This window comes from Mirounga angustirostris, unplaced genomic scaffold (assembly GCF_029215605.1).
Source record: "Mirounga angustirostris isolate CCGP_5_RB_7025 unplaced genomic scaffold, mMirAng1.0.hap1 SCAF_5, whole genome shotgun sequence".
Classification (NCBI taxonomy): Eukaryota; Metazoa; Chordata; class Mammalia; order Carnivora; family Phocidae; genus Mirounga; species Mirounga angustirostris.
Window position 1 is genome coordinate 89,895,755 of NW_026991713.1, and position 24,414 is coordinate 89,920,168.

General features: G+C 39.8%; 2 protein-coding genes across 7 annotated transcripts in view; one reads left to right on the forward strand and one right to left on the reverse strand.

Annotated features, from left to right (window-relative positions):
• ARHGDIB (Rho GDP dissociation inhibitor beta) overlaps window positions 1-24,414 on the forward strand; it is a 261,787-nt gene that overhangs the window by 208,361 nt on the left and 29,012 nt on the right. The window lies entirely within an intron of this gene.
• PDE6H (phosphodiesterase 6H) overlaps window positions 14,815-24,414 on the reverse strand; it is a 35,768-nt gene continuing 26,168 nt past the window's right edge. For 3 of the 5 annotated variants that reach the window (XM_064591534.1, XM_045873814.2, XM_064591533.1), the window contains 3 exons: window positions 18,957-19,130; window positions 17,723-17,763; window positions 14,815-15,315 (listed from right to left, as the gene is read on the reverse strand). In XM_064591534.1, the coding sequence (XP_064447604.1) occupies window positions 15,239-15,315; window positions 17,723-17,763; window positions 18,957-19,090 (252 nt within the window). In that variant the 5' untranslated portion in view covers window positions 19,091-19,130 and the 3' untranslated portion in view covers window positions 14,815-15,238. The other 2 variants (XM_054507168.2, XM_054507167.1) reach the window with 2 other exon arrangements.

The window sequence follows — 24,414 nt, forward strand, 5'->3', positions numbered from 1 at the left end:
ACTGTATCAATAAAAGTATAGTGATAATGAATAGAATATCTAAAAACGGTAAGTATTGAATTTAGGAAATGAGAATGCATAGGGAAAGTAGCCAATGATATAAGTTAGTATCTCATCTTTTATAGCAAGGACTCTGTAAATATTGTTTAAATAAAGAGATAAGCTTATAATTTAAAGTTATGCTGGTAACCATGAGAAGATAAAAAAAATAGAAGCAGATAAAGAGTTGCCCTTAGAAAGTGGAGAACAGAAAGGGTATAGTGGGCATTTTGCTATTTATAGTAAGTTCTTTTATTTTATTAAATATGTATTTTACACTGATTTTATAACAGTGATTTTGCAATAAAATAATGTGCTAATAACCATCCCTCAGCCTCATCCACTTCTGAACCTCGTCCTATCTTTATTCACACCCCAGATATCATCTCTGTCCAACCTGTGCCTTTAACCCGGTCTCACCTCCTCATGAGTTTGGGCGGAGCGCGCAGCTGATGTATCAAAATGGCTCATCAAATTGGCCAAATGAAAATATTATGAGTGGCCCGTGATTTCATGTTCTGCGCCTCAAGTTGTCCTTTTGTAAAATGAGGGCATGCAGTGAATAATGTAAAGTCTGTTCCAGTTTTAACATTTCCTAAGAATGTTTGTGCCCATTTACGTATTTGTCGGCACTAGACCATGAAGCTAAATATCCACAAGATGGCAGTCTAAGCCCAGTCCTAGAAAGAGTCTGCTTTCTTCTTTTCAATTCTCCTAGTCTTGCTGGTAGAAATTACAAAGCACAGAGAAGTAAGAGAAGTATTTCGAGGAGAAGCTCAATCAGGCCATAAATACCGTTCAGAGACAGTCATACTCCCCACAACCTTCCACCATCGCTAAACCTCTCCAATAGCGTGGAACTACATTACCACAGGTCATTAGCCTGAGCATTAACATAGTTTCAAAATAACAATCCCCAAACCGTATTTCTCTGGTTTGGACGTCCACTCCCACTGTGGGAAATTCAATCTGCTGCTCACTACCCTAACCCCTCCACTTATTTCTGAGATCCTGGCAGGTGCTTCATCAGCCAAACCTCTCAGCACCTTCACTTCCACATCAGTCAGCGTTCTGCCAGAGAAGCAGAATGAGTAGGATATAAACATTAAGACATTTTTATTAAGAAATTGATGCATGTGGTTGTAGGGGCTGGCTAGGCAAGCCTGAAATCTTGATGCAGGCTGGGAACTCTCAAGCAGAAACTGGTGCTGTCTTCCGCAGACCAAATTTTTCTTCAGGGAAACCAGTTCTGTTCTCAAGGCTTTGCAACTCATTGCATCAGGCTCACCCCGTTTCGGGAGGATAATCTCCTTTATTTTAATTGATTGATTATAGACGTTAATCACAACTAAGAATATCTACCTAGCCTATTAGCTAGTGTTTGATTGAATAACTAGGCACTATAGCCTTGCCCCGTTGATACATAGAACCGATCATCATGATTTCATTTTCTTTTTTTAAAAGATTCTATTTATTTGAGAGAGAGCATGAGCAGGTGGAGCGGCAGAGGGAGAGGGAGAAGCAGACCCCCCGCTGAGCAAGGAGCCAGAGGCGGGGCTGGATCCCAGGACCCTGGGATCATGACTCCAGCCAAAGGCAGATGCTTAACTGCCTGAGCCACCCAGCTGCCCCTAACCATTACGATTTCTTCGCCATTTGCTCTTTCTCTTGCTCAGCCTCTTTGGGGGCAATGCTGGCTCCCAAAGATGCAGATGTTTCTGGTGTTGCTCTTGCGTAGTGTTTCTAGAACACTCTGAACCACTGAAGTGACAGCCACCTAGGCTTTGAATATGCCTATGCTCCATTGTCTTCTCAGTGCTTCTCCCAGATTTTAGTGGCACAGTCTCTGATTACAGCCTCTCTTCCCCGGGTCTCAGAACACTGGATAATCTGAGTGGGAAGAACCCAGGACACAGTCTCGTATAGACACTGGCCACTAGCTCTTTTCTTTGGACTGAACTTGTATACCTTGGCTTTCTCTAACATTCTCTTAGGTTGGATGAATAAAGGTCTAACTAATTCTTGGCATGGCGAACAAGGCACATTGTCTGACTCCCTCTGTCTCTCCAGTCTCGTCTTGTGATGTGTTTCTCCTGCATCCTCCCTACACTCCTGTTTTTACAGTCTTTGCTCAATTCCTTGAACTTGCCAGGCTCACTCCTCCTTGGGCCTTTGAATGCGCTCTACCCTTTGCCTGGTATATTTAACCACATCTTCATTACCCTATCATCTAGATGATGAGTTTTTCCTCTGGATCTCACTTCAGTTGTCATTTCTTCGAGAATGTCTGTCCTGACCACTTACCTGGTTATTTCCCAATTGCATACACTTACAGTTTTATGTAGCACAGATAATTATAAGCCTAACCACAGTTGAAATTTTGTTTTTCTATATGTCATCTCTATTATATTTCTCCCTAAGTAGTGTGTAAGTGTCACAAAGACAAGGATCCTGTCTGGCTTTGTTCTTTATTATGTAAGTGTCACAAAGACAAGGATCCTGTCTGGCTTTGTTCTTTATTATGTCTGCAGTATGTATTATACCTGTTCAAGAGTACCTGGCACAAATTGGTGCTCAAAAAATTTGAGGAATGATGGGTGGCACAGTCAGTTAGGCATCTGACTCTTGATTTTGGCTCAGATCATGATCTCAGGGTCCTGGGGTGGAGCCCTGCATTGGGCTCTGCGCTCAGTGTGGGGTCTGCTTGAGATTCCCTCTCTCTGTCTCTCTCTGCCCCTCCCCCCGCTCACGCGCGCTCTCTCTCTTTCTCTCTCTCTCTCAAATAAATAAATAAATCTTTAAAAAATGGTAACTGAATAAATAATTAGCTTTTGTATCCTTTCAAGACCTAACAGAGTGTATTAATTTCCTAACGTAGGTCCATAACAAAGGCAGTTAGTGCTGACATAGCAAAGTACCACAAACTGGGTGACTTAAGGAAATTTTTGCTCTCACAGTTCTGAAGCCTAGTATCTGAAAGGAAGGTGCTGGCTAAGCCATTCTCCCTCCAAAGCCTCTACGGAAGGATCTTTCTTTGCTTCCTAATCCTGCTTCTGATAGTACCAGGTGTTTCTTGGCTTATGGTAGCCTACCTTCAATCTCCACCTTCATCTTCACACGGCCATCTTCCCTGGGTGTTGGTGTCTGTGTCCAAAATTCCCTTTTCTTATAAGGACGGTGGTCATATTGGGTTACAGGCCCACCCTACTTCAGTATTATCTCATCTTATTTTGATTACATCTACAAAAACCATATTTTCCAGGTACTGGGAATTAAGACTTTCATATATCTTTTGAGGGGGAATACAGAGAGAGCACAAGCAGGGAAGGGCAGAGGGAAAGAATCTCAAGCAGACTCCCTGCTGAGCCCAGAGCCTGACATAAGCCTCGAGCCCAGAGCCTGACATAAGCCTCCACCCCAGGACCCTGAGATCAAGACCTCAGCCAAAATCAAGAGTCGGTCGCTCAACTAACTGAGTCACCCAGGCACCCCACATAACTGAGTATGTTCTAACCGAGGCCATATATATCCTATTTCCAGAATACCTCCAAACTACTTTTTTGCATTTCCGTGGAACTGATCATTTATACTTGAATGTTCAATGTAGTTTAAGTCCCTTTTCATCCTGTGCAAATAGTAGGTGTAATGAAAAGACCTTTTCAATTTGTGTTCTAAGACGAGCATTTTAATCACAGTTCTGCCATCTTAACCTTGCTAGACCTACCCTCCTATAGTGTAAAATGCTATTAACAATGCACATATTGTGTTGTTATTCTCAGGACTAAAAGGGGGTAATCTAAATCATCAGACACATAGGAAATGTTATATAAATATCCATTTCTTCTTTCACGTGTATGACAATTTTTCTACTGCTTTATCTGAAAACACACACACACATACACATGCGTACTATAGATAAAGTATATATACATGTGCTTATACAGTATCTATATATAAATGTGTGTGTATAAATATATATATTTGCTCTGTCCATGTTTGCTATGAAGAACATGGGAAAATCCATAATGGGAGCTAAAGCGTTAAGCCAGGAATTAGTCATCTCCCAGGTCCTCATTCATAACTCACTCTTAGCTTTTCTGTGATTCTAGAGGATGTTACTCCCTGTCTCTGGACATTATATGTAAAATGAGACGTCCCACTTCAAAAGGCAGATCTGTAGGACCACATAATTAAGAATGAGAATAATTCAGCATCAAGGCAATTGGCCATATCAGACACTTAGGTGGGAGACAAAATTGGCCACCACAATGTTTTCCTAAGAGTGTTCAAGAGTATTAATAAAAATGTTGAGCAATAGATACATAAAGGACAAAACCAGAAACTTTGTGAGTTAACCCCACAATTAATTATACCCAATGCCCTTCTCTCTACCTCTAGATAGAATGTTACATAATAGAGCTAAAAACAAAAGCCGACATGCTCTAAAACCTTGTGGTCTCTAATAGAAAACAAAACATTCATTTACTCTGGGGATTCTTAAAAACATAGATCAATAGAATTCTGCTAAGCCAGTGAAGGATATGCAAGCAAGGTGCTCGTAGATATGGTCTTTAACTGAAATTTCTCAAGAAGTTTCTTGATTTTTAGGAAGAGAGGGAGTGTATGTAGAAGTTTCAGCTGAATTTACAATGCTGATCCTACAGACATCTAGGTCAGCATAGAATTTTGCCAGTTTTGCGAGTGACCTCTCATGAATACAAAGTTAACATGAAGGAGGATGCTTTCAGGCTGAGATAAGAATGTTAGGGTGAGAGTCTTTTAGTTCATTATTTATTCATTAATTCAACAAATATCTATTGAGTGCTTACTGTCTGTCTGACTCCATGCCAGACACTGAGAACACAGCCAAGAATCATACGTTAAGGTCACTGTTCTCACAGAGTTTACATTCTGAATTCTGAGAAAACAAACACTATAGCTGTGATCTAAACGATGAGTTGGGGGGCAGGGGTGAGAACAGAAGGATCATTTGAAGGTTGTTGTAATAATTCATCCAGAAGATGATGGAAATGAAGAGCGATGGCATATTAGCCCAAATTATTACTCTTCCTAACTTCAGTACTCATCCCCTCCATAGACACAACATCTACCCGTACTGTTATGTAGCTGATGACTCCCTTCAGTGTGATCTCATATCAAACTTTGTCCCTGTGCTAGGCTATAAGCACCTTGACAAGGAGCAAGAGATTCATAATAATACTAACAATGACAATAATAATCTTACTGTGATCACTGAGCATTTACTATGAGCTTGGCATTACACTCTTATCTCATATAACCTTCAAAAACACTCCCATGAAATAGATACGATTTTCTCCGCTTTACAGATGATAAAATGCATTTGGAGAAGCAACTCATTTATCTCTGTGGCTCCAGAGCTTTGGATCTTATCCATAATAAGTCTCCAAAAATGTCAAACAGTGGGTTTATTTAATTGATATAACCAAAGCATACTATTTGCTTCTGTTTCCAGTTCTGATTATTACCTTTCTTGCTTGCATCTCACAACCTTCCACTATGACATCATTCAGGCCAAAAACATTACCTCAAGTTGGGAGGATTGGAAAATAACAAGATATATATATATTTTTTTTTCTTTTGGCAAATGTCATCTTATTTTCAAAAAACAACTTATTCTACTCAAGGTCAGCACTTTATTTGGTTCAACATTTTGTAAACAGACATAATACCTCTCAAGAAATAGTAAAGGAAGTCCTTCAAGTAAAAACAAAAAGACACTAAACAGCCACACAAAAGCATATGAAAATAAAAGCTTATTGGTAATAGGAAATATATAGACAAAGAATATTGTAATCCTGTAACAGTGGTATGTTAATCACTTTTTTAAAAAGACTTTATTTATTTGAAGAGAGAGCATGAGAGAGAGAGAGGGCTCATGAGCAGGAGGGAGGGGTAGAGGGAGAAGCAGACTCCCCGCTGAGCAGGGAGCCCCATGTAGGACTCGATCCCAGGACCCTGGGATCACGAGGATCATAACCTGAGCCAAAGGCAGACACTTAACTGACTGAGCCACCCAGGCGCCCTATGTGAACCACTTTTATTCTGGTTTAGAAGTTAAAAGGCAAAAGCAAAAAGAAACTACAACTATAAAAATATGTTCAAGGATCCACAATATAAAAAGATATAATTTGTGACATCAATAACCTAGAAAAGAAGAGCAAAAGTGTGGAGTATTTGTATACCATTGAAATTAAGTTGTTATTGGCTAATATATTATTATCACTATATATTGCAAATATATTGTTACCACTATAAGATGCTTTATGAAAATACCATGCTAACCAGAAAAAAAAATTACCTATAGAAGATGCGCAGAAGAAAATGAGAAAGAAATCAAAGCATATCATTACATAAAATCAATGAAATATAAAAGAAGGCAGCAAGAGAGGAAGACAGGGACAAAAAAGCTATAAGACAGACAGAAAACATTTAACGAAAAAGCAGTAGTAAGTCCTTCCTTATCAATAATGAATTGAATTGAATTCTCCAGCTAAAAGACATAGAGTGACTGAATGGGTAAAAAAAAATTAAAAATATCCTATGTTCATGCATTAGAAGACTTAATATTGTTAAAAGGTACGTAGTATGCAAAGCAACCTATAAATTCAATGCAATCTTTATGAAAATCCCAATAGTGTGTTTGGCAGAAATATAAAAAATAACCCCAAAATTCATATAGAATCACAAAGGTCCCCAAGTAGACAAAATAGTCTTGAAAAAAAAGCAAAGCTGGAGACCCCAGACTTCCTGATTTGAAAACATATTACAAAGCCACAGTTATCAAAACGGTGTGGTATTGGCATAACCACAGACATATGGATCAATGGAACAGAATAGAATGGCCAAAAGTAAACCCATACATATACAGTCAAATGATCAATAAGGGTGCCATGCTTCAAATGGGGAAGATAGTTTCTTCAACAAATGGTGATGGGGAAACTGTATAACCACATGCAGAAGTATGAAAGAGGACCCTATATTACACCATACATAAAAATCAACTCAAAATGGGTAACAAGACCTAAAACCATAAAATTCCTAGAAGGAAACATAGGGGACCCCTTTCATAGCATTTGTCTTGGCAGTGATCTCATGGGTATAACACCTAAAGCACAGGCAACAAAAACAGAAATAGACAAGTGGACTATATCAAATAAAATGCTTCGGGCACCTGGGTGGCTCAGTTGGTTAAGCGACTGCCTTCGGCTCAGGTCATGATCCTGGAGTCCTGGGATCGAGTCCTGCATCGGGCTCCCTGCTCGGCGGGGGGTCTGCTTCTCCCTCTGACCCTCCCCCCTCTCATGTGTTCTCTCTCAAATAAATAAATAAAATCTTTAAAAAAAATAAAATAAAATAAAATAAAAAATAAATAAAAATAAAATGCTTCTGCACAGGAAATAATCACCAGAGTGAAAAGGCAATCTACAGAATGGGAGAAAATATTTACAAGCCATATATCTGATAAGGGATTAATACCCAAAATAAATAATGAACTCTTAAAATTCAATACCAAAAAAAAAAAAAATCCCAAGTAACCTGATTAAAAATGGACAAAGGACTTGAATACAAATTTCTCCTTCAAAGAAGACATAGAAATGGCCAAGAGGTACATGAAAATATACACAACATCACTAACCATGAGGGAAATGCAAATCAAAACCACAAATGATATTACTTTGTACCTGTTAGAATAACCGTTATAAAAACCAAACAAACAAACAAACAAACAAACAAACAAAACCCCAGAAAATCAATGCTGGCAAGGATGTAGAAAGATTGGAAGCCTTGTGCACTGTTGGTGGGAATGTAAAATGGTGCATCTCTTATGGAAAACAGTATGGAGGTTCCTCAAAAAATAAAAAAAGAAAATGGGCCTATCACATGATCCAGCAATTCCACTTCTGGGTGTATATCCAAAATATTTGAATCAGGATCTCAAAGAGATATTCACACCCGCATGTTTATTTGCAGCATTATTCACACTAGCTAAGAGGTAGAAACAAGCTAAATGTCCATTGACAGATGAATGAAGAAAATGTTGCCTAGACATGCAATGAAATATTATTCAGCCATGAAAAAGAAGGAAATATTGTCATGTGCAACCACATGGATGAAATTTGAGGATATTATGCTAAGTCAAATAGGTCAGTCACAGAAAGACAAATACTGCATGATTCCATTTATATTAAATAGAATGGTGATTGCCAGGGGTTGGGGGGGAAATGGGAAAGTGCTAGTTAATAGGTATAGTTTCAGTCAAACAAAGTGAGACATTTCTAGGGATCTGCTGTACAACATTGTGCTTATAGTTAACAATATTGTACACAAAAATTTAAGAGGGTAAATTTCACATGTTTTTTTTTTTTTTTTAACCACAATAAAAATAATTCCAAGATAATTTCTTAGGGGGATTCATGTGCAGGATGGGAGTGGAAGGAGCTAGACAAGCTAATTCCAAATTATAAATGAAAAAATAAACATACAATAATATCCAGAAAATGTATATAAAAGAATCGTAATGAGACAATGAAAGTTTTCTCAGATCTTACAACATAGTCTGAAGTTGGTAGCTATTTAAAAAAAAACAGATTGGGACGCCTGGGTGGCTCAGTCGGTTAAGGGGCTGCCTTCGGCTCTGGTCATGATCCCAGGCTCCTGGGATCGAGTCCTGCATCGGGCTCCTTGTTCAGCGGGGAGTCTGCTTCTCCCACTGCCTGCCGCTCCCCCTGCTTGTTCTCTCTCTCTGACAAATAATGAATAAAAAATCTTTAAAAAAAAATAAAAATAAAAAATAAATAAAAATGGACAGATCAGTGTAAAATAACAGAAATAGAACCACTGTGATAAACATAGTAATTCAATAAAGTAGTGGGAACATGGATTGTAAAATAAATAAATTCCATTAGGGCTCTTTACCTGGGAAAAATATTCTCTGCAATAACAACTTTCAAATGAATCCAAGATTTAAAGTAAAAAAAATGAAAGAAAAATTGGGAAAAAATATGAAAGTTTTTTTTTTCAAATTTGGAATGTGAAAGACCTAAGTAAAACAAAAATACACCGAAGTCATTAAAATTTATAAATATGACTATATAAAATCTAAAACATCTACATGGTAAAAAATAATATAAATGAGAATTAAAAACTAAGAAGCCAAATAGGAAAAGAAAATTTACTACACATAAAAGACAAATATTTCCTTTCAGATAGATAGATAGATTGACAGTCAAATAGAAATGAGTATCTTACAATTCAGTAAAAAGAGCAATCCTCTTTTTGGAAAACAGGAAAAACACATAAGAAAAAATTCATAAAGACATAAAAGTGTTTTTTAAACATGAAAACCTGCTCAGTCTCAGACAAAATAAAAATGTATGAATATTCTATGTAGACGAGAGTGTTAGGAAAAGTGTATATAATTGTGTACTTTGTGATCACAAATTATTTGGAGGCTAATTTGGTAATCTCTTTCCTTCAAACTCCATCCATTCTACTACTAAGAATTTACCCTAGAGATAAGCCTAGAGATAAGAAAGTGTCAGACATGTGCAGACAATTAAAGAAAGATGCACGTGTTTAAAAACATCCCAAATCTGGGTGCCTGGGTGGCTCAGTTGGTTAAGCGACTGCCTTCCGCTCAGGTCATGATCCTGGAGTCCCGGGATCAAGTCCCACATCGGGCTCCCTGCTCGGCAGGGAGCCCACTTCTCCCTCTGACCCTCCCCCCTCTCATGTGCTCTCTCTCTCTCTCTCATTCTCTCTGTCTCAAATAAATAAATAAAATCTTTAAAAATAAATAAATAAAAATAAAAACATCCCAAATCAGGGCACCTGGGTGGCTGAGTCGGTTAAGCATCTGCCTTCGAGGTCATGATCTCAGGGTCCTGGGATCAAGCCCCACGTTGGGCTCCCTGCTCACCAGGGAGTCTGCTTCTCCTTCTCACTCTCCCTCTGTGCTCTCTCTCTCTCTGTCTCTCTCAAATAAATAAAGAGCTAAAAAATAAAATAAATAAATAAAAACATCCCAAACGTCCCTCAGTCTCCAAGATAGGTGACCAAGCAAGGTACGGAACAGTGACTATAGTAGGTGGTCATCGTGCAAAGGAAAAAAATGTGTGCACATAGGATTGTCTCTGGAAGTATTCGCAACAAACTAGTAACAGGGATTACCTGAGAATGGGCAGGAGACAGAGGGCAGTGGGTGAAAATGAGACTTACCTTGTTCCTGTGTATACTCTTTTAAATGTTTATCTTAGGCACGAATAAGCATGCACTTGATACACATGAATACCCAAGGTGTACAACAATTGGAATTGATCAGTGAATGGGAACAAATTCAGAGGTAGCTCTATGGATTTACAAGTTTTCCAAGAGAATCTTCCAAGTGTCCTTGAGGTGTTCATTCATTACAGCACACGGCAGTATTATACATGAAAAGAGCTGGGACCGCAGTGCCTTGGGACTTCTGGCAGGAAAGAGAATGGTTTGTTCATGTTTGAAATATGCTCAGATTTATCACTTGATTTCTAGAATTTTATACTGCAAGGGACCTCGACAGTTATTTAGTCCAATATCTTTGCTTTATCTTTGCTTTATTCTCAAACACTGAGCCCAAGAAGCTGTCTAGCAGATCCTATGCAGCACAGTGGGGCAGAACTCGCCTCCTGATTGTTTGGCCATAAGAGCATGGTGAGACTGATGTGGATCATCAGTTTATGATTCTTGGGGGTTTTTTGTTTTGTTTTTTGTTTTTTTTTAAGATTTTATTTATTTGCGAGAAGAGAGAATGAGAAACAGAGAGCATGAGAGGGAGGAGGGTCAGAGGGAGAAGCAGACTCCCTGCTGAGCAGGGAGCCTGATGTGGGACTCGATCCTGGGACTCCAGGATCATGACCTGAGCCGAAGGCAGTCGCTTAACCAACTGAGCCACCCAGGTGCCCCTGTTTTTTTTTTTTAAGGGTCATTAACCAGTGGTTGTACTTTATTTTTTTTTATTAACACATAATGTATTATTTGTTTCAGGGGTACAGGTCTATGATTCATCAGTCTTACATGATTTTTTTTTAAATTCCAGTTTTCATCAGTCTGACTCTGCCCTTAAAAAATAAAGAGTCAAATAACTCATTTAGAGTTGCAGAAAGCACTACACTAGTTTACACAAGCACACAATTTTTGTAACCTAAGTCTTTCCCTCTAGCCTTTTCTAAAATGTAAGTCCTTTTCTGTTTCTCTCTTTAAAACAAGTCAGTGTCATATTTGCTTAGTTGTCATAATATTAGTTGTTGTGTTGGTCAGTCTCAAGTGATTGGTTTTCCTCTTGCGCAAAATCTTAAGTGTTACGGATTATCCTTGTCTATGTGTGTTTTCCCCTCCCTTCTTTAGTTGTTGAGAAAATACTTTCCCTCCTTTCCTCAGTGTATGGTGATTCTTGTTTTTCTCATTGTGCAAAGAAAAAAATTAGAGGCCAACTGTACAGTTCCAATTCTTCAATAACAACTGTGTTTATTTGCCTATGGTAAGGCGCTCCAGAGGAGCATTTTCTCCTTACACATTATTTTCTTCTCTGATGATAATGCTACTTCGCTCTAGAATGGGGGTTGGTGCTTACATCACCAGCACCATCAACCCCAACTTCTACCCAATAATCTGAACAAATAGAAAATGGTGGAGGGTGAGTGAAGGTCACTGTCTCCACCTGCTGAGACAAAGCTCCTTCCCTCCCTGGTCCCCCCTACTCCAGTCAGAGGAGGAAGATGAGGACAGGGAGAGAATAAGGGTGACCACCATGGGACACAATGGCAAGAGATTCACCCTGGGGGTCATGGTGCCTGTTTGGCCCTATAGTTCTTGGAACTGCTTCAGTCTAACACTTACCTTCCAAACTCTCTGACATTCTGTGCAATTTGAGAACCATTTAACTGGGTTAGGTCTGAAGTCACGAGGCATGTCTATTCTGTCAATCCAAGAGTCAGGACACCCGAATGTTAGCTCCTATTGTCACATCTATTACATACGTTATGAGGGGCACGTGGAGCCAGCTATATCAGTCACTTGGGTGGCAACGAGAATTCTCTAATTCCTAACATTCACAATGTAGGCTTGGACCACATCAGTGTTTTCAAACCGACACAATTATAAGAATCCCCTGGAGGCCCTCTTGAAAACAAAAGATTCTGAGCTCTCACCCGTGGAGACCTTTACTCAGAAAATCTGGAATGGGGCCCAAATTCTGTGTTTTTCACAAGAAATCCTCAGTGGTTATTATTATTGAGAAAGTGTCAGAACATTTCCAGAAATTCTCCAGACCCTTAAATGCTACGATAACTTCCTCTTGCTATTGTTCTCTTTTGTCTATTGTGTTCTTCTATTTGACATTGTCCTTCCTCTACCTTCACAGGTTTTACACATACCCAGGCTTATTTCCCAACCCCAACTAACAATTGCTGGTGGACAAAGGGCTTCTGTTCTTTCATACTGTGCCCCGCTGGATGGTTCCCATTCTCCCCTACACATCCACTCTCCACCCTTCTCCACCTGATCCCTGCTGTTGGAAGTGAACTTTAGACCACATCAGTGGGCTCCTTTGTCTTCCGACTTCCAACTGGGTTTAACCAATGGGAGGCATCAACAAGAGAGGAGAGAATGGAAGAAGAATAATACTGGATTATTGATAAACCTCACCCCCAGCCCCTCTTGATTACTCACAGGATCACTGTGGGGTGGCTGTGTCCTTCCATAGCCCTCGTGGGGGCCTTTCTTATAGAGAAGACCTACTGGGATTCTGTCAGGTGTAAGGCTGGAAGCATTGTAGCCCCAACACTGTTGCTAGCCCCAAGTTACTGTCCTACCTTTTATAGATACGCCTTAACCCTTCCCAAGCCTTTTTTACCTTATTCTTTTTTTTTTCTTTTTAAGTAAGCCCTACACCCAATGTGGGGCTTGAACTTAAGACCCCAAGGTCAAGGGTCGCATGTTCTAATGACTGAGCTAGCGAGGAACCCCCACCCCAAGCCTTTTTAAATAGTCCCTTTGTTTAAACTTCCTCAGTTACTCTGAATATGTCATCTCTGCTACCAACACTTTGGTTGGGACCATGATTTACTTTCTCTCTTTCCTATGTGCTATTTATATAAGAAGGGCTTTCTTGTTTCTTATTAGAAATAATAGAAATGGGAGATGTAGAATTAGAAATGGAAAGAATAGAATTCTAGGATTTGAATGGCTTTCAATTTATCTGTTGCAGCTTACCGCCAAATGCCAGAATACTTCATAAAATAGATCTGCTTCATCCGGTTCATTACAACTTCTCAAATATTTGCTGGCAATTATCATTTTTCCCCTCTAGGCTAAATATTATCAATTCAATTCCTTTGACAATTCTTCATGTAGCATGGTTTCTAGATCTTTCTCCAGCCTGGCCATTCAGTATGGACCTCTGGGTGCGTTCTTAAAAAGTCTAGAGAAACATTTGCAAAGTAAGCCAAATGTGGACCAGAGTCTCACCTAACTGGAAAAGAACCCAGACCTCTGTAACCGAGAGGCATATGGGAATAAACGGGTGCAGCCCGAGGCTCTGGCTATCAAATGGAGCCTAGATGGAAAACAGGTCCATAGGTGGAGTCCCTGCTAAGGGGGAGGCACATGTCCCCACTAACATTTGGCATGTTACGGTTCCACTCTTGAATTTATGCTTTACTTTTTCTTCTGTACTTTTTTGTTTCTACTAAGGGGGGAGCAGAAATGGAATTCTAGTCAGGCTAAGAATTAAAATAAAATTAAAAAAAATAGGAGTGCTTTAAATTCCCATGGTCTGGAAATCCACAGTCTCCTTACCCCCTACCAATCCAGATGCCTTCCTTAGGCTTCCAGTCTTCTGGCCAGAGGTCAGTAGGTCATTTGTGCAAAATGGTACAGAGCCTGCAGCACAAGACATTTTCTAGAGTGCTGAGCTCCTTGAATTCTCATTCTTAGACTCTGCAGGCCTCAATGTCCTGGAATTATCACTGCCACGAACCTTACATTACCTGATTCAGGCGACCTAGAGGATCCAAAGTGAGAAATCTTTGTCCTAAATTACAGACTAATTTACTGGTCGAGCCAGGATTAGAACCCAGATCTCTTTCCTCTCTATAATCCCGCCTCTCTCTTGAGTTAATTTACTCCATTCTTTTACCACAGATTACAAAACTGAAATGAAGAAATTAATACAGCTAGTACCCAAAGCATCCAAGTCAGACAGAGGCAGCCTTTGAATTGCACAATTGCCTTGAAAGTACTGGGGAAAGATAGCTATGTGCACATTACATTTGACACAACCTCAAGGGTGAAGCAACCCATCATTTTATTTAGAGGGTTCAACTACCTGTCTTTGCATCTGAATCTAAACTTTATAGCATTTAAATCTTGTCAATTAACTGAGCCAAGGCACTAAAAGGAAGGTTCACATTATCAGATTCCTGAGTTTAAATCACCAGTCTTCCATCAACATAAGGCTGTCCAGTTTGTACAAGCTGCATAGGACCTCAGGGATAATCCAGTTCAATAAAATTTAGACCAAGAATGTGCAAAATTTACTAACTTACAAAGCAGAATCAGGCTTGACTCTTATTCCTGTGCTCTTTCATATGCACTGTGCTTGTTTCCTGGAGGACTGTGCCTTCTTTGTTTAACTGGCTCTCAGAACAGGGCATCAGATATTTGCATATAGCATTTAATACAACTGCATCATTAGATTCAAGGTAAGTATCTCCTTTATTAAATGAGAAAGGGAAGGGAGTGACATAAATGTCATCTTAAAAAGCTACTACTAATTACAGGGAATGCCTACTACAAACAGATTTGAAGGACTTAACAAACAAAATTCAGAGAACTATCAATGAATTCTAACCAGCTGATAGGAAAAGGTGGTCAAGTTTGAAATGCCCTAACAAAAGTCAATTTGCATCCACTATTCCAAGCTGAACTGTATGGCAAGAGAGAGTCTGACACTAAGAGAACTCTTTGTAGCAATTTAGGGAAACGACTGTGTAAGCTGAAGAAACTGTAAGCTGAAGAAACCACTACCGAACGGTGCTGAATTTCAAGACTCTGGCAGATCAATAGGGCAAAAGTAGTCAAAATTCCAGCAGATGCTGTTGATGGCAGAACCTCTGGTGCATCAGATGATCCCAAATTGAGCAAGCTCATGCAATTCCAGGTGGCTGAATGCCTCCCAGGGACAAATCACCGTGATATCTGCAAGAGAGGGAAGAACTTGTAAGCCAACCTCTCCCCCTGCCCCTCAGAGCCTCAAGAAGACTTCTTTTGCTCAAGAAGACATCCTTCGGGCAGAGACACCTCACTCCTCTCTCCTATTCATTGTCTCAGTAGCCAGGAAGTTATCTAGAATGGCTCTGCCACCCAGGAAGAATTTGACTGATTGCTTAATTAATCCCTTGCAGGGTTCTGATGCCCCCAGAACAGGCCCCCCTAGGTAGGCATCTTCATTGGTTTCATTCTATACCTCTTTGGAGAGATGACCCAAGGTTTTTGACTGGAGCTAGCCTGTGGGGGTGGAGGGGTGCTGGTCACTGATCAAACTGGGCCTCCTCAAAACACAACCACTATGGAAGGAACACGAGTGGAATTCTAGTCAGGCCAAGGCTTAAAATGAGAAATAGAAGCATTTTAAATTCCCATGACCTGGAAATCTACTGCCTTCTTACTCCCTACCCATTCAGATGCATTCTTCTCTGACTCACTTTTTAGTTCCTTTACATATTGAAATGTCTACTATATCCAGTCACATACTGAGAAGTAATCTCAAGGCATCTGCTAATCCAATTTTTTGCTTCAAGCAATAAAATATTATTATCCCTGAATTACAGAGAAGCTGACTAGAACACAAAGAGATTAAATACCTACAGAAAAATCAGAGTTATAGAGATGGGACTAAAACCAACTCAAAGATCTCAGATCTCCCCTCAGTATAAAGCTCTTTCCAGTATTCCAAATATGTTGGCAGAGTTAAGCATATCCTCCAGAACCCAAAGCAAATCTGCTAGTCTTATGTACATCTGGCCAAAATACAAAAGCAGTTGATTTAGGAGAATAGCAAATGACCTTTATAAAATAGCTGGAAAATGTATTTGAGATCTCAGGAGTGGCATTTAACTCTTAAAAGCAAATACAATGAGAATTGCCTGGTAAGGACACTGATTACTGATTACACCATTTATCAAAAGTGTACTGGATGAGTTGAAAACATGTCCACTCAACAACCTGCACAATGGGGCACCTGAGTGGCTCAGTCTGTTAAGCGTCTGCCTTCGGCTCAGGTCATGATCCCGGGATCCTGAGATGGAGTTCCCTATCGGGATCCCTGCTTGTCAGGGATCCTGCTTCTCCCTCTTCCCACCCCCTCTCATGCTCTCTCGCTTGCTATTTCTCTCTCTCTCAAATAAATACATAAAAATCTTAAAAAAAAAAAAAACAACCCTGCACAATGGTGTTCATAGCAGTATTATTCATAATTGTGAAAATTTGGAAGCAACTAAACATCTTTTAATAGGATAAGCAAATTGTGATACAGCCATAGAATGAAATATTATTCTGTGGTAAAAAAAATGAACTGTCAAGCCATATAGGACATGGAGGAACTTTAAATGAGTAAATATTGCTAAGTGAAAGAAGCCAGGCTGGAAAATCTATATACTGTATGATTCATGACAATCTGGAAAAGGCAAAACTTTTGAGAGTAAAAAGATTCGTGGTTGTCATGAGTTTGTGGAGGGTGGGAGAAGGGATGAACAGGTGGAGCACAGGGGATTTTTAGGGCATCTATTCTGTATATACCTGTAATGATGGATACACAACATTGTGCCTCTGTCAAAACCTGGACAACACGAAGAATGAATCCTAATATAAGCTGTGAATGTTAGTTAATAATAATGTTACCAATACTGGTTCATCATTTGTAACAAATGTACCACACTAATGCAAGATGCTAATAATAGGGGAAACTAGGTACAGGTGTATGGAGGAGCTCCATACTTTCTGCTTAAGTTTTCTGTAAACCTAAAACAGCTGTAAAAAATAAAGTTCAGGGTTTTTAAAAGGAAGATCCAGTTGTTTTCATTCATATCCAACAAATCAAATTATACTAGCCGACTAAAAAATATTGTATTGGAGTGCCAGAGGATATGTAAAAAGAGGAAGTTGGTTAGGGAGTGGTTTGTCTGGTAGAGTGAAAAGTTCTCCAGGCCCCTCCCTTGTTTCCAGTACCTCACTCTGTGGCCTCAGATTGTCACTTCATTCCTCTCTGTCTCAGATTTCTCTTCTGAAGAAAGGATGAAGTTGGGATAGATGAACCCTGAGAATCTTTCTACCATGAAAGTCTACAACTCACCATTAGATGTCCTCAAGTGTTGTTTAACAGAACAAGAGGATTTAGTATCTTTGGACCTTAGCTTGATCTCTGTTAGAGTTTTTGCCTCTGGGCACATATGTACTTGCTTAGGAGATTAAACTAAGCCCCACACTTCTATGTCTTCAAGGATCTGCTGCCTTAGCTATTTCTTGTAATTTTTCATGGCCCTTTGAGGCCTAAAGTATGGTTAGTGGTGAAGTTCCAAGTGAAAGTCCATGGCCTTGGGTGGCTCACCTGTTCCTAGCCCCTCCATGCCTGGAATGTCATCTCCAAACCTATGGGAAAAAAAGAAAAATTAGCTGACATCAGAGTGAAAGGATCTCATACCGAGAGCTTCCTGACTAAGGGGGAAAGAAGAGGTTTAACTTTCTGTCTTTGAGAAGTATCTTTTATTTGCTTGACCTGGGGAAAAGATAAAGTCACTCAGGCTGGTTTCAGACAGTGTGTCCCTGTGGAGAGATTTTCCCCTCCTAAAAATTTAGCCTAAGACAACTGAGAGCCAAATAGAACTATCCCTGGGGCAATTTAGTCAAGCTCCACTTTTAAAAATAGAAATTGGAATGAGGGTCGCCTGGGTGACTCAGTCGGTTGGGTGTCTGCCTTCGGCTCAGGTCATGATCCCAGGCTCCTGGGACCCAGCCTCACATCAAGCTCCCTTCTCAGCGGGGAGTCTGCTTCTCCCTCTCCCTCCGCTTCTCCCCCTGCTTGTGCTCTCTTGCGCTGTCCAATAAATAAATAAATAAAATCTTAAAAAAGAAAAAAAAAGAAATTGGAATGAAAACACAGTACGAAAGACATTTAAATGATTAATTCATCCATTTGGTTAGCTACCCAAAAGCATTTATCAAGCATTTACTATGTGCCAGGCATTGTATTAAGCATAGGGAATTGAGGAAAAAGCTAATTTTCTCTGACGAACTTCAGTTTCAGAGAACAGGCGTAAATAAACAAATGTAATGTAAAACAATACAGGTTATGACAGCTGAATGTACAAAATGCAAACATGGAAGCCATGATCACATTTGTCTAAGAGAGTCAGTCATGGCCTCAAAAGAGAAATTAACATATGAGAGTATGTTAAATAAGTAGGATTTTGCCAAGAAGAGAAAGAGAAGAATAAAGAACTGAAGACTTAACATTTGAAGCTATAAAAATAAACCCTATGTTCTGGAAATGGAAAGTGTTTTAAAATCAAACCACAAGGTGTACTGGTGAAGAGGAGTGGTCAAGAAAAGTCTGGAAGGTCAAGTCAAAGGTTGCTGTGACAGGCTCCATTTGCCATGTTAAGTGTGACCACAAACCTGAGGGGTGAGAGAGAAAGCCTTCCAGGGCTAACAACGTGATTCAGCAAAGATCGTTGTAGAGAGGAAAATAGAGGATGGGGTGGAAATCTTTGTAAGTCTATTTAATATTGGGAGCATTAATTTCTCAAAAAAACAAAAAGTCTTCTTTTTCATTTTGGTCTTACCCTTTCACACCTTTCTTAGGAGGCTTGCTCTTGAATTGGCGAGTCTGTCTCTGCTTGAACTTGGGGGGCCCCTTGCGTGGGGTAGTGGGACCCTGCTTTGAAGCTGGAGGAACCAAAGTAGCATTGTCACTCATTCTGATGTCCCTGGGTGTCTGATGGTTCTCTTTCAGGTTCCTTAGATGGTGAGAGGAAAAAAAAAAAAGGCCCTTCAGGGTACAGGGACCATTGCTTCTTAGATCCTCACTGGAAACGCCAGAAAAGCTCAGGACTTTGTGTGCACAAAAGGGAAGGACTTACCGACTTTTAAAGAGATTTTCAAGAAAATATGGTATAAATCAATGGAGGCACTCAATGTAGTTGGATGTAGACTGACAACAGATAGATTTTTACAAACCAAAAATCTAGGTAGATGCGTTGTGTCAATAAATCATCACTAGCTTCCTCTGTGAATTTATTATGGTATGTACTGCCCCTCTGTGATCACCACTTCCACCATCTGTGAAAAGAGGGAAATGGACTAAATGCTATCTATAGTCTTTACAGCACTGATACATTCTTTAAGCTTTAAATATTTTTCCACCCAACTACACAATAACCTGACTCTTAATGTTTATTTCCTCATATTTTATGGGCTTTTTACTTTACAGTCCTTACTTTGTTTAAACCTCATGTAATCAAGATACTTCTTTCCTAGTTCTGGGGAACAATAAAGTAGTCATCTGGACAGGGGAGCTCTGAGCCAGAAACATCTAATCCCCATGTAGTATGTGATACATCCCAGTACACACACACACACACACACACACAGGAAAATCAATGGAAGGTGACTAAGTAGTAATTTTATGCTTTAACTCCATATCCAGACATGAGGTTCTTTAGCCACCCATTTCTCTGAAATGTTCTACATTTTCTCCTATCCAAATCATGGACTTATCCAATATGATTTTCACAGACTTTGATTTTAGCTATAGAAATGTACATTGTCATTCTTCAAGTACAAATAGAGATGCATCAACAAGATAAATTTTAAAAGTAAATATGTTAAGCTAAAGGATGACTTTTCTTCTTTCTCCTTTTCTATCACAAAAGTTGATAACACTTTTCCTGGGAAGGAAGATTCTAAAAAATTTCCAAAGAACTTCTAAGTAGCCTTAATCTCTTACCCTGAGCTAAACCCTTCCATGCTCTGCTACCTGGAAGACTTATTTATTTATATAATCTACAAATTATAGATTTATGCTAATATTCTTAGCTTCAGCTCTCCCTGACCATCTTTGGCCCATGCTAACCATCTTTCTCTTTCTCCACCACACTGAACATGCCTCAAATGTTATACTGTATGACTTCGAGTTCATCAACTTTTTCTTATTACTTTCAAAATGAGTTTAAATTATTATCCTTGCCTAAAGGATATTTTTTTCCTTATCTTCTTTTCCTCAATTACTATTTTCATTTTCTCCTGCTAGTTCTCAACTTCTTCCACAGAAACACATTGACTAATCTGTGACTAATCACCAGGGCCAACCTTTGAAGAGCCCTTATCATGTACCAGAGAGGTGACTGTCATCAGCACTTGGCTGGGTAATCTTCTGTATCCCTTCAACATCCTATTAATTTATGTCTGGTCTTGAAATTCTGCCTTAAGCTTTCCTTGGATTCCTATGACATCCCCAAAAGCAGCCCCAAAGAACTTAAAACTCACACTTGATTTCCATCTTTCCTTGATTATACTTCCCCTTTTTTCTTGTAAATTTCTTTTGCATATTTACATATATAATTTTGAAGTTGCACCTCTAGGCTCAGATGGAGTTCCCGTTCCTGTCTAGGTGTGATGTATTATGTAAAGGGATTCTCTTCAGAAAGAGTTATATAACAGTTGCCTGGTTAATCCCTGGATCCTCATGATACTCAGGGTTTGCACTATAGGTAAGAATTTTATGTTTATTGTGCATTTCATGTATAATATTTCATTTTTGAGTATGTAGGATAATCAACTAACTCACAGAGTGTTTCTGTCATGGATGTGCCCTCCAGTGCTCCCTGTAAAACCTTTGGCAGAAGCAGAACAAATATGACCCTTTCCTGCCTTGGGAGTTAGTCTTGTCCACTACACATATCACCAGAGGCTAAACTTACTCTGCCCATGCTTTCCCAGGAATTAAAAGGGCATCCCCATGCTAAATAATCCTCAATCTAATGTCAGACTTGCTTTTAGCTGTAAGAAGATGTTTCACATTTTTCCTCCCCAAAGTGTCAAGTAATTCATTCCTTTGTGAGACAGAATGGCTTTCTGTTTTTAAAGCAATGTTAGCCCTTTCCCTTTTGAAGAGTATGAACTGTTGTTCTGCAGAAGGAAGTGGATGCAGCAAAGTAATATGTCAAAGCATGGTTTTGTAGGGAACCAGGGTTCATGTCACCTTGGACCCAAGGCAGCAGAGCTCAGCTGTAGGAAGCTACGGAGGATGATCATCCATAAATCCCAGCTAAGGAAGAGCAGTTTTAGAAGGTCCGGAGTCAGGATTTCTGATGCTGCTATTATCACCCCAGACTTCCAGGTCTCTCCTTCTCAGCAAAGATATAAGCAAATAGACAATTCTATTGTTGAAGGGCTAAGAGAGGGGGTGAGGAGGAGATAGGTGCAGGAGTGGTTTCCCTGCGCTGATGGGGTTGGGCCCATAAATGTCACCAGAATCCTGCTGTGGCAGAGAGAATCAAATAATGTGGAAAGCCAAGAAAGACCCAAACCAAAGCCATGAAAAGACAAAAACAAAAGTCCAGCTAGTACCTTCTTTCATACTGGAACAAACAAACACTTTGACCTCCGAGGAAGAAGGCTAAGCCACCCACACTGCGCTGGGGTCATTCCAGCTGCTCTTGATTCTCTTTCTCCTTGTCCTCACACTCTCATGTCCTTCCTCTTGTATTTTGGTCTTTTTCAAGCACACCCTGGGAGTAAAGAACTGTTTGTTCTATGGTCATTTAGTGCCCCAGATCCCTCCTTTCCCAGAAAACTGGAAACCACAAAAAAGGAGTCAGTTTAGGGTTCTTTCAAAATGAGTTTAGTAATCAAGTTTTGCAGTGACCTTGTAATAATCAAATTTTACTTATTAGCTGGCTGCATGACATTATAAGGCAATTTGGATGTATTTCCTTCATGTTTTCTCCCAGTTTCATTCCTGGCCCCAGTCCAGGCCCACTGGTTCAGTGTGTTTTCTTCCATTTCTTTATTTTAGAGCCAGATCAACCCTCCACCACCCACAAAGCCTTGCAATTACAACCTACTTCAACCCCAGAAGTTGAGAAATACTCACAGAGTTGAATGTTGCTCCTATACACTGCCCAGTTGCCTTCTTCAAAGTAGATGAATAAAGGATCTTTGCATCCTGATTTATCTCCCTGTAATACTCACATGCTTCGTAATCCCACTGTTATGAGCTTAGAGTACCAACCCAGGTGCAAAGAAGTTAAAGGAACAAGGGGTGAGACTGGGACAGGCTTAGGAGTTTTCTGATAATTGACTACTCTCACAAAACTGACTTGGGCTCTCCTTTGTCAATAAATAGGTATTGAAACCACAAATGCACACAAAGTGTTGATATCCAGGGGTATATTTGTAGTTTGTGATTCAATATCTCTTGTCTTCCTTCATTCCCACCATTAGTCCTTGCTATCTCCCATTCCATCCCTTTCCCTGACACCCCAATCATAAGTCAATCCCCACCGCAAACACATTATGTCATAATTCTTATGGGAAAGAGGAGAGTGAATCATAGTGTCCCCTGCTTCGGTGGGGACACTGGGATGGTGATTGTGTGAGCAATGACATTGAAAAGTATAAAATATCTGTCCCTAATAGGTTCTGTATATATTTCCTCAGTAAGATGGAACCACAAATCAAAAATGACACAAAACTCAGTGATACTTGACAGAGAAAGAGCCCAACTTATAGCTGATAACTGTTAACTGATGGCATTTATTTGAAAATTGATTGCTGGATCTTCCATATCAAAGGCTTCAGGGTATAAGGCTCAGGCTACAATTCAATTCATTGGTACACTGGCTTCAGTCTTTCGATTACACTGAGCCACTAGTATTAATTTGTACATCACTTTATATAGACCTTAGTCCATATGCTAGTATCATTAAGCTCTTTTGAAAAATTTATCATAGAGAAATAAAGTGGTTTATTCAAGACTGCATATAAAGTTAGTAATGCAGCCAGGATCAAGGCCCAAATCTGGGAACACCTTGCATATTCTGCTATCTTCCTATTATACTACAGCAAAGCAGAATAGACCAAGATGCATGTGTTGTTGGTGTCTCTCAGGCCTTACCATGACTTGTAATGTGCCTTCCCTAGATTGTTACTTGTTAGAGAATTGCACTCCATAAGATTATAGAGAAAGAAAGTCAATTTATCCTTCCCAGGAGGGGAAAGATTCTAACTGACAGCCCCAAGCAGATTACATGGGCAGCTAAACAGCTTATGGGGTTTTTTTGATAAGCTTTCCTTTGGTCTTCACCAAAATTAGAGGAGTTTTGAAGCAGGAAATGCATTGCAGAGCCAGCAGAGTGTTTGGTGTCTGGATGAGTCTTTCCACTCTCACCTCTGTGTCTCCATTACCATTCAGACCTTCCTCTACTCTTAGACACCAGGCACACAGATATTGAGATTCTTATCTGTGAAACCCTCACCCATTCTCTATTTCGTTGTTGAAGAACTGCAACTCATACAGACAGTAAAAAGAGCAATAAGCTGAATGTTCTAGAGTGTTGTTACTCAAAGCGTAACAGCATCCGCACCACTTGAGCATTTGTTAGAAATGCAGGACCTCAGGCCCTGCTCCAGACTTACTAAACCAGAAGCTGTGTTTTAACAAGGTATCAACGTGATTTATTTGCATAGTACTATTGTAGACCCATGTGCAGGCTTGATTTCACCACATCTCTGCTATGTGACAAGATTGCCACCTCTTCAAGTCTCGGTTTCCTCATGCCGTATGACATAATGTGCCAAGCTTCTCAATTTTTTCCATCCCAACACATTTGAGAAAGATAAACCACATTGATCAGTAACAGGATTTGTAACCGGTGATTCTCAGTGTTGGAGGAAGAGGGAGGGTGTTATACCATGACTCTTCTCCTTCCCAGGGAGAGCCAGAAGAATGGAATGTGAGGAGTGAGATGTATGACCAAGTATATAGTTTGAAAAACTCTTCTAAAGTGAATCTAATTTAGCTCTCAAGGATTTATGTAGAAAATTCTTAAATTGCGGGGCGCCTGGGTGGCTCAGTTGGTTAAGCGACTGCCTTCGGCTCAGGTCATGATCCCAGGGTCCTGGGATCGAGTCCCACATCGGGCTCCCTGCTCTGTGGGAAGCCTGCTTCTCCCTCTCCCACTCCCCCTGCTTGTGTTCCCTCTCTCGCTGTGTCTCTCTCTGTCAAATAAATAAATAAAA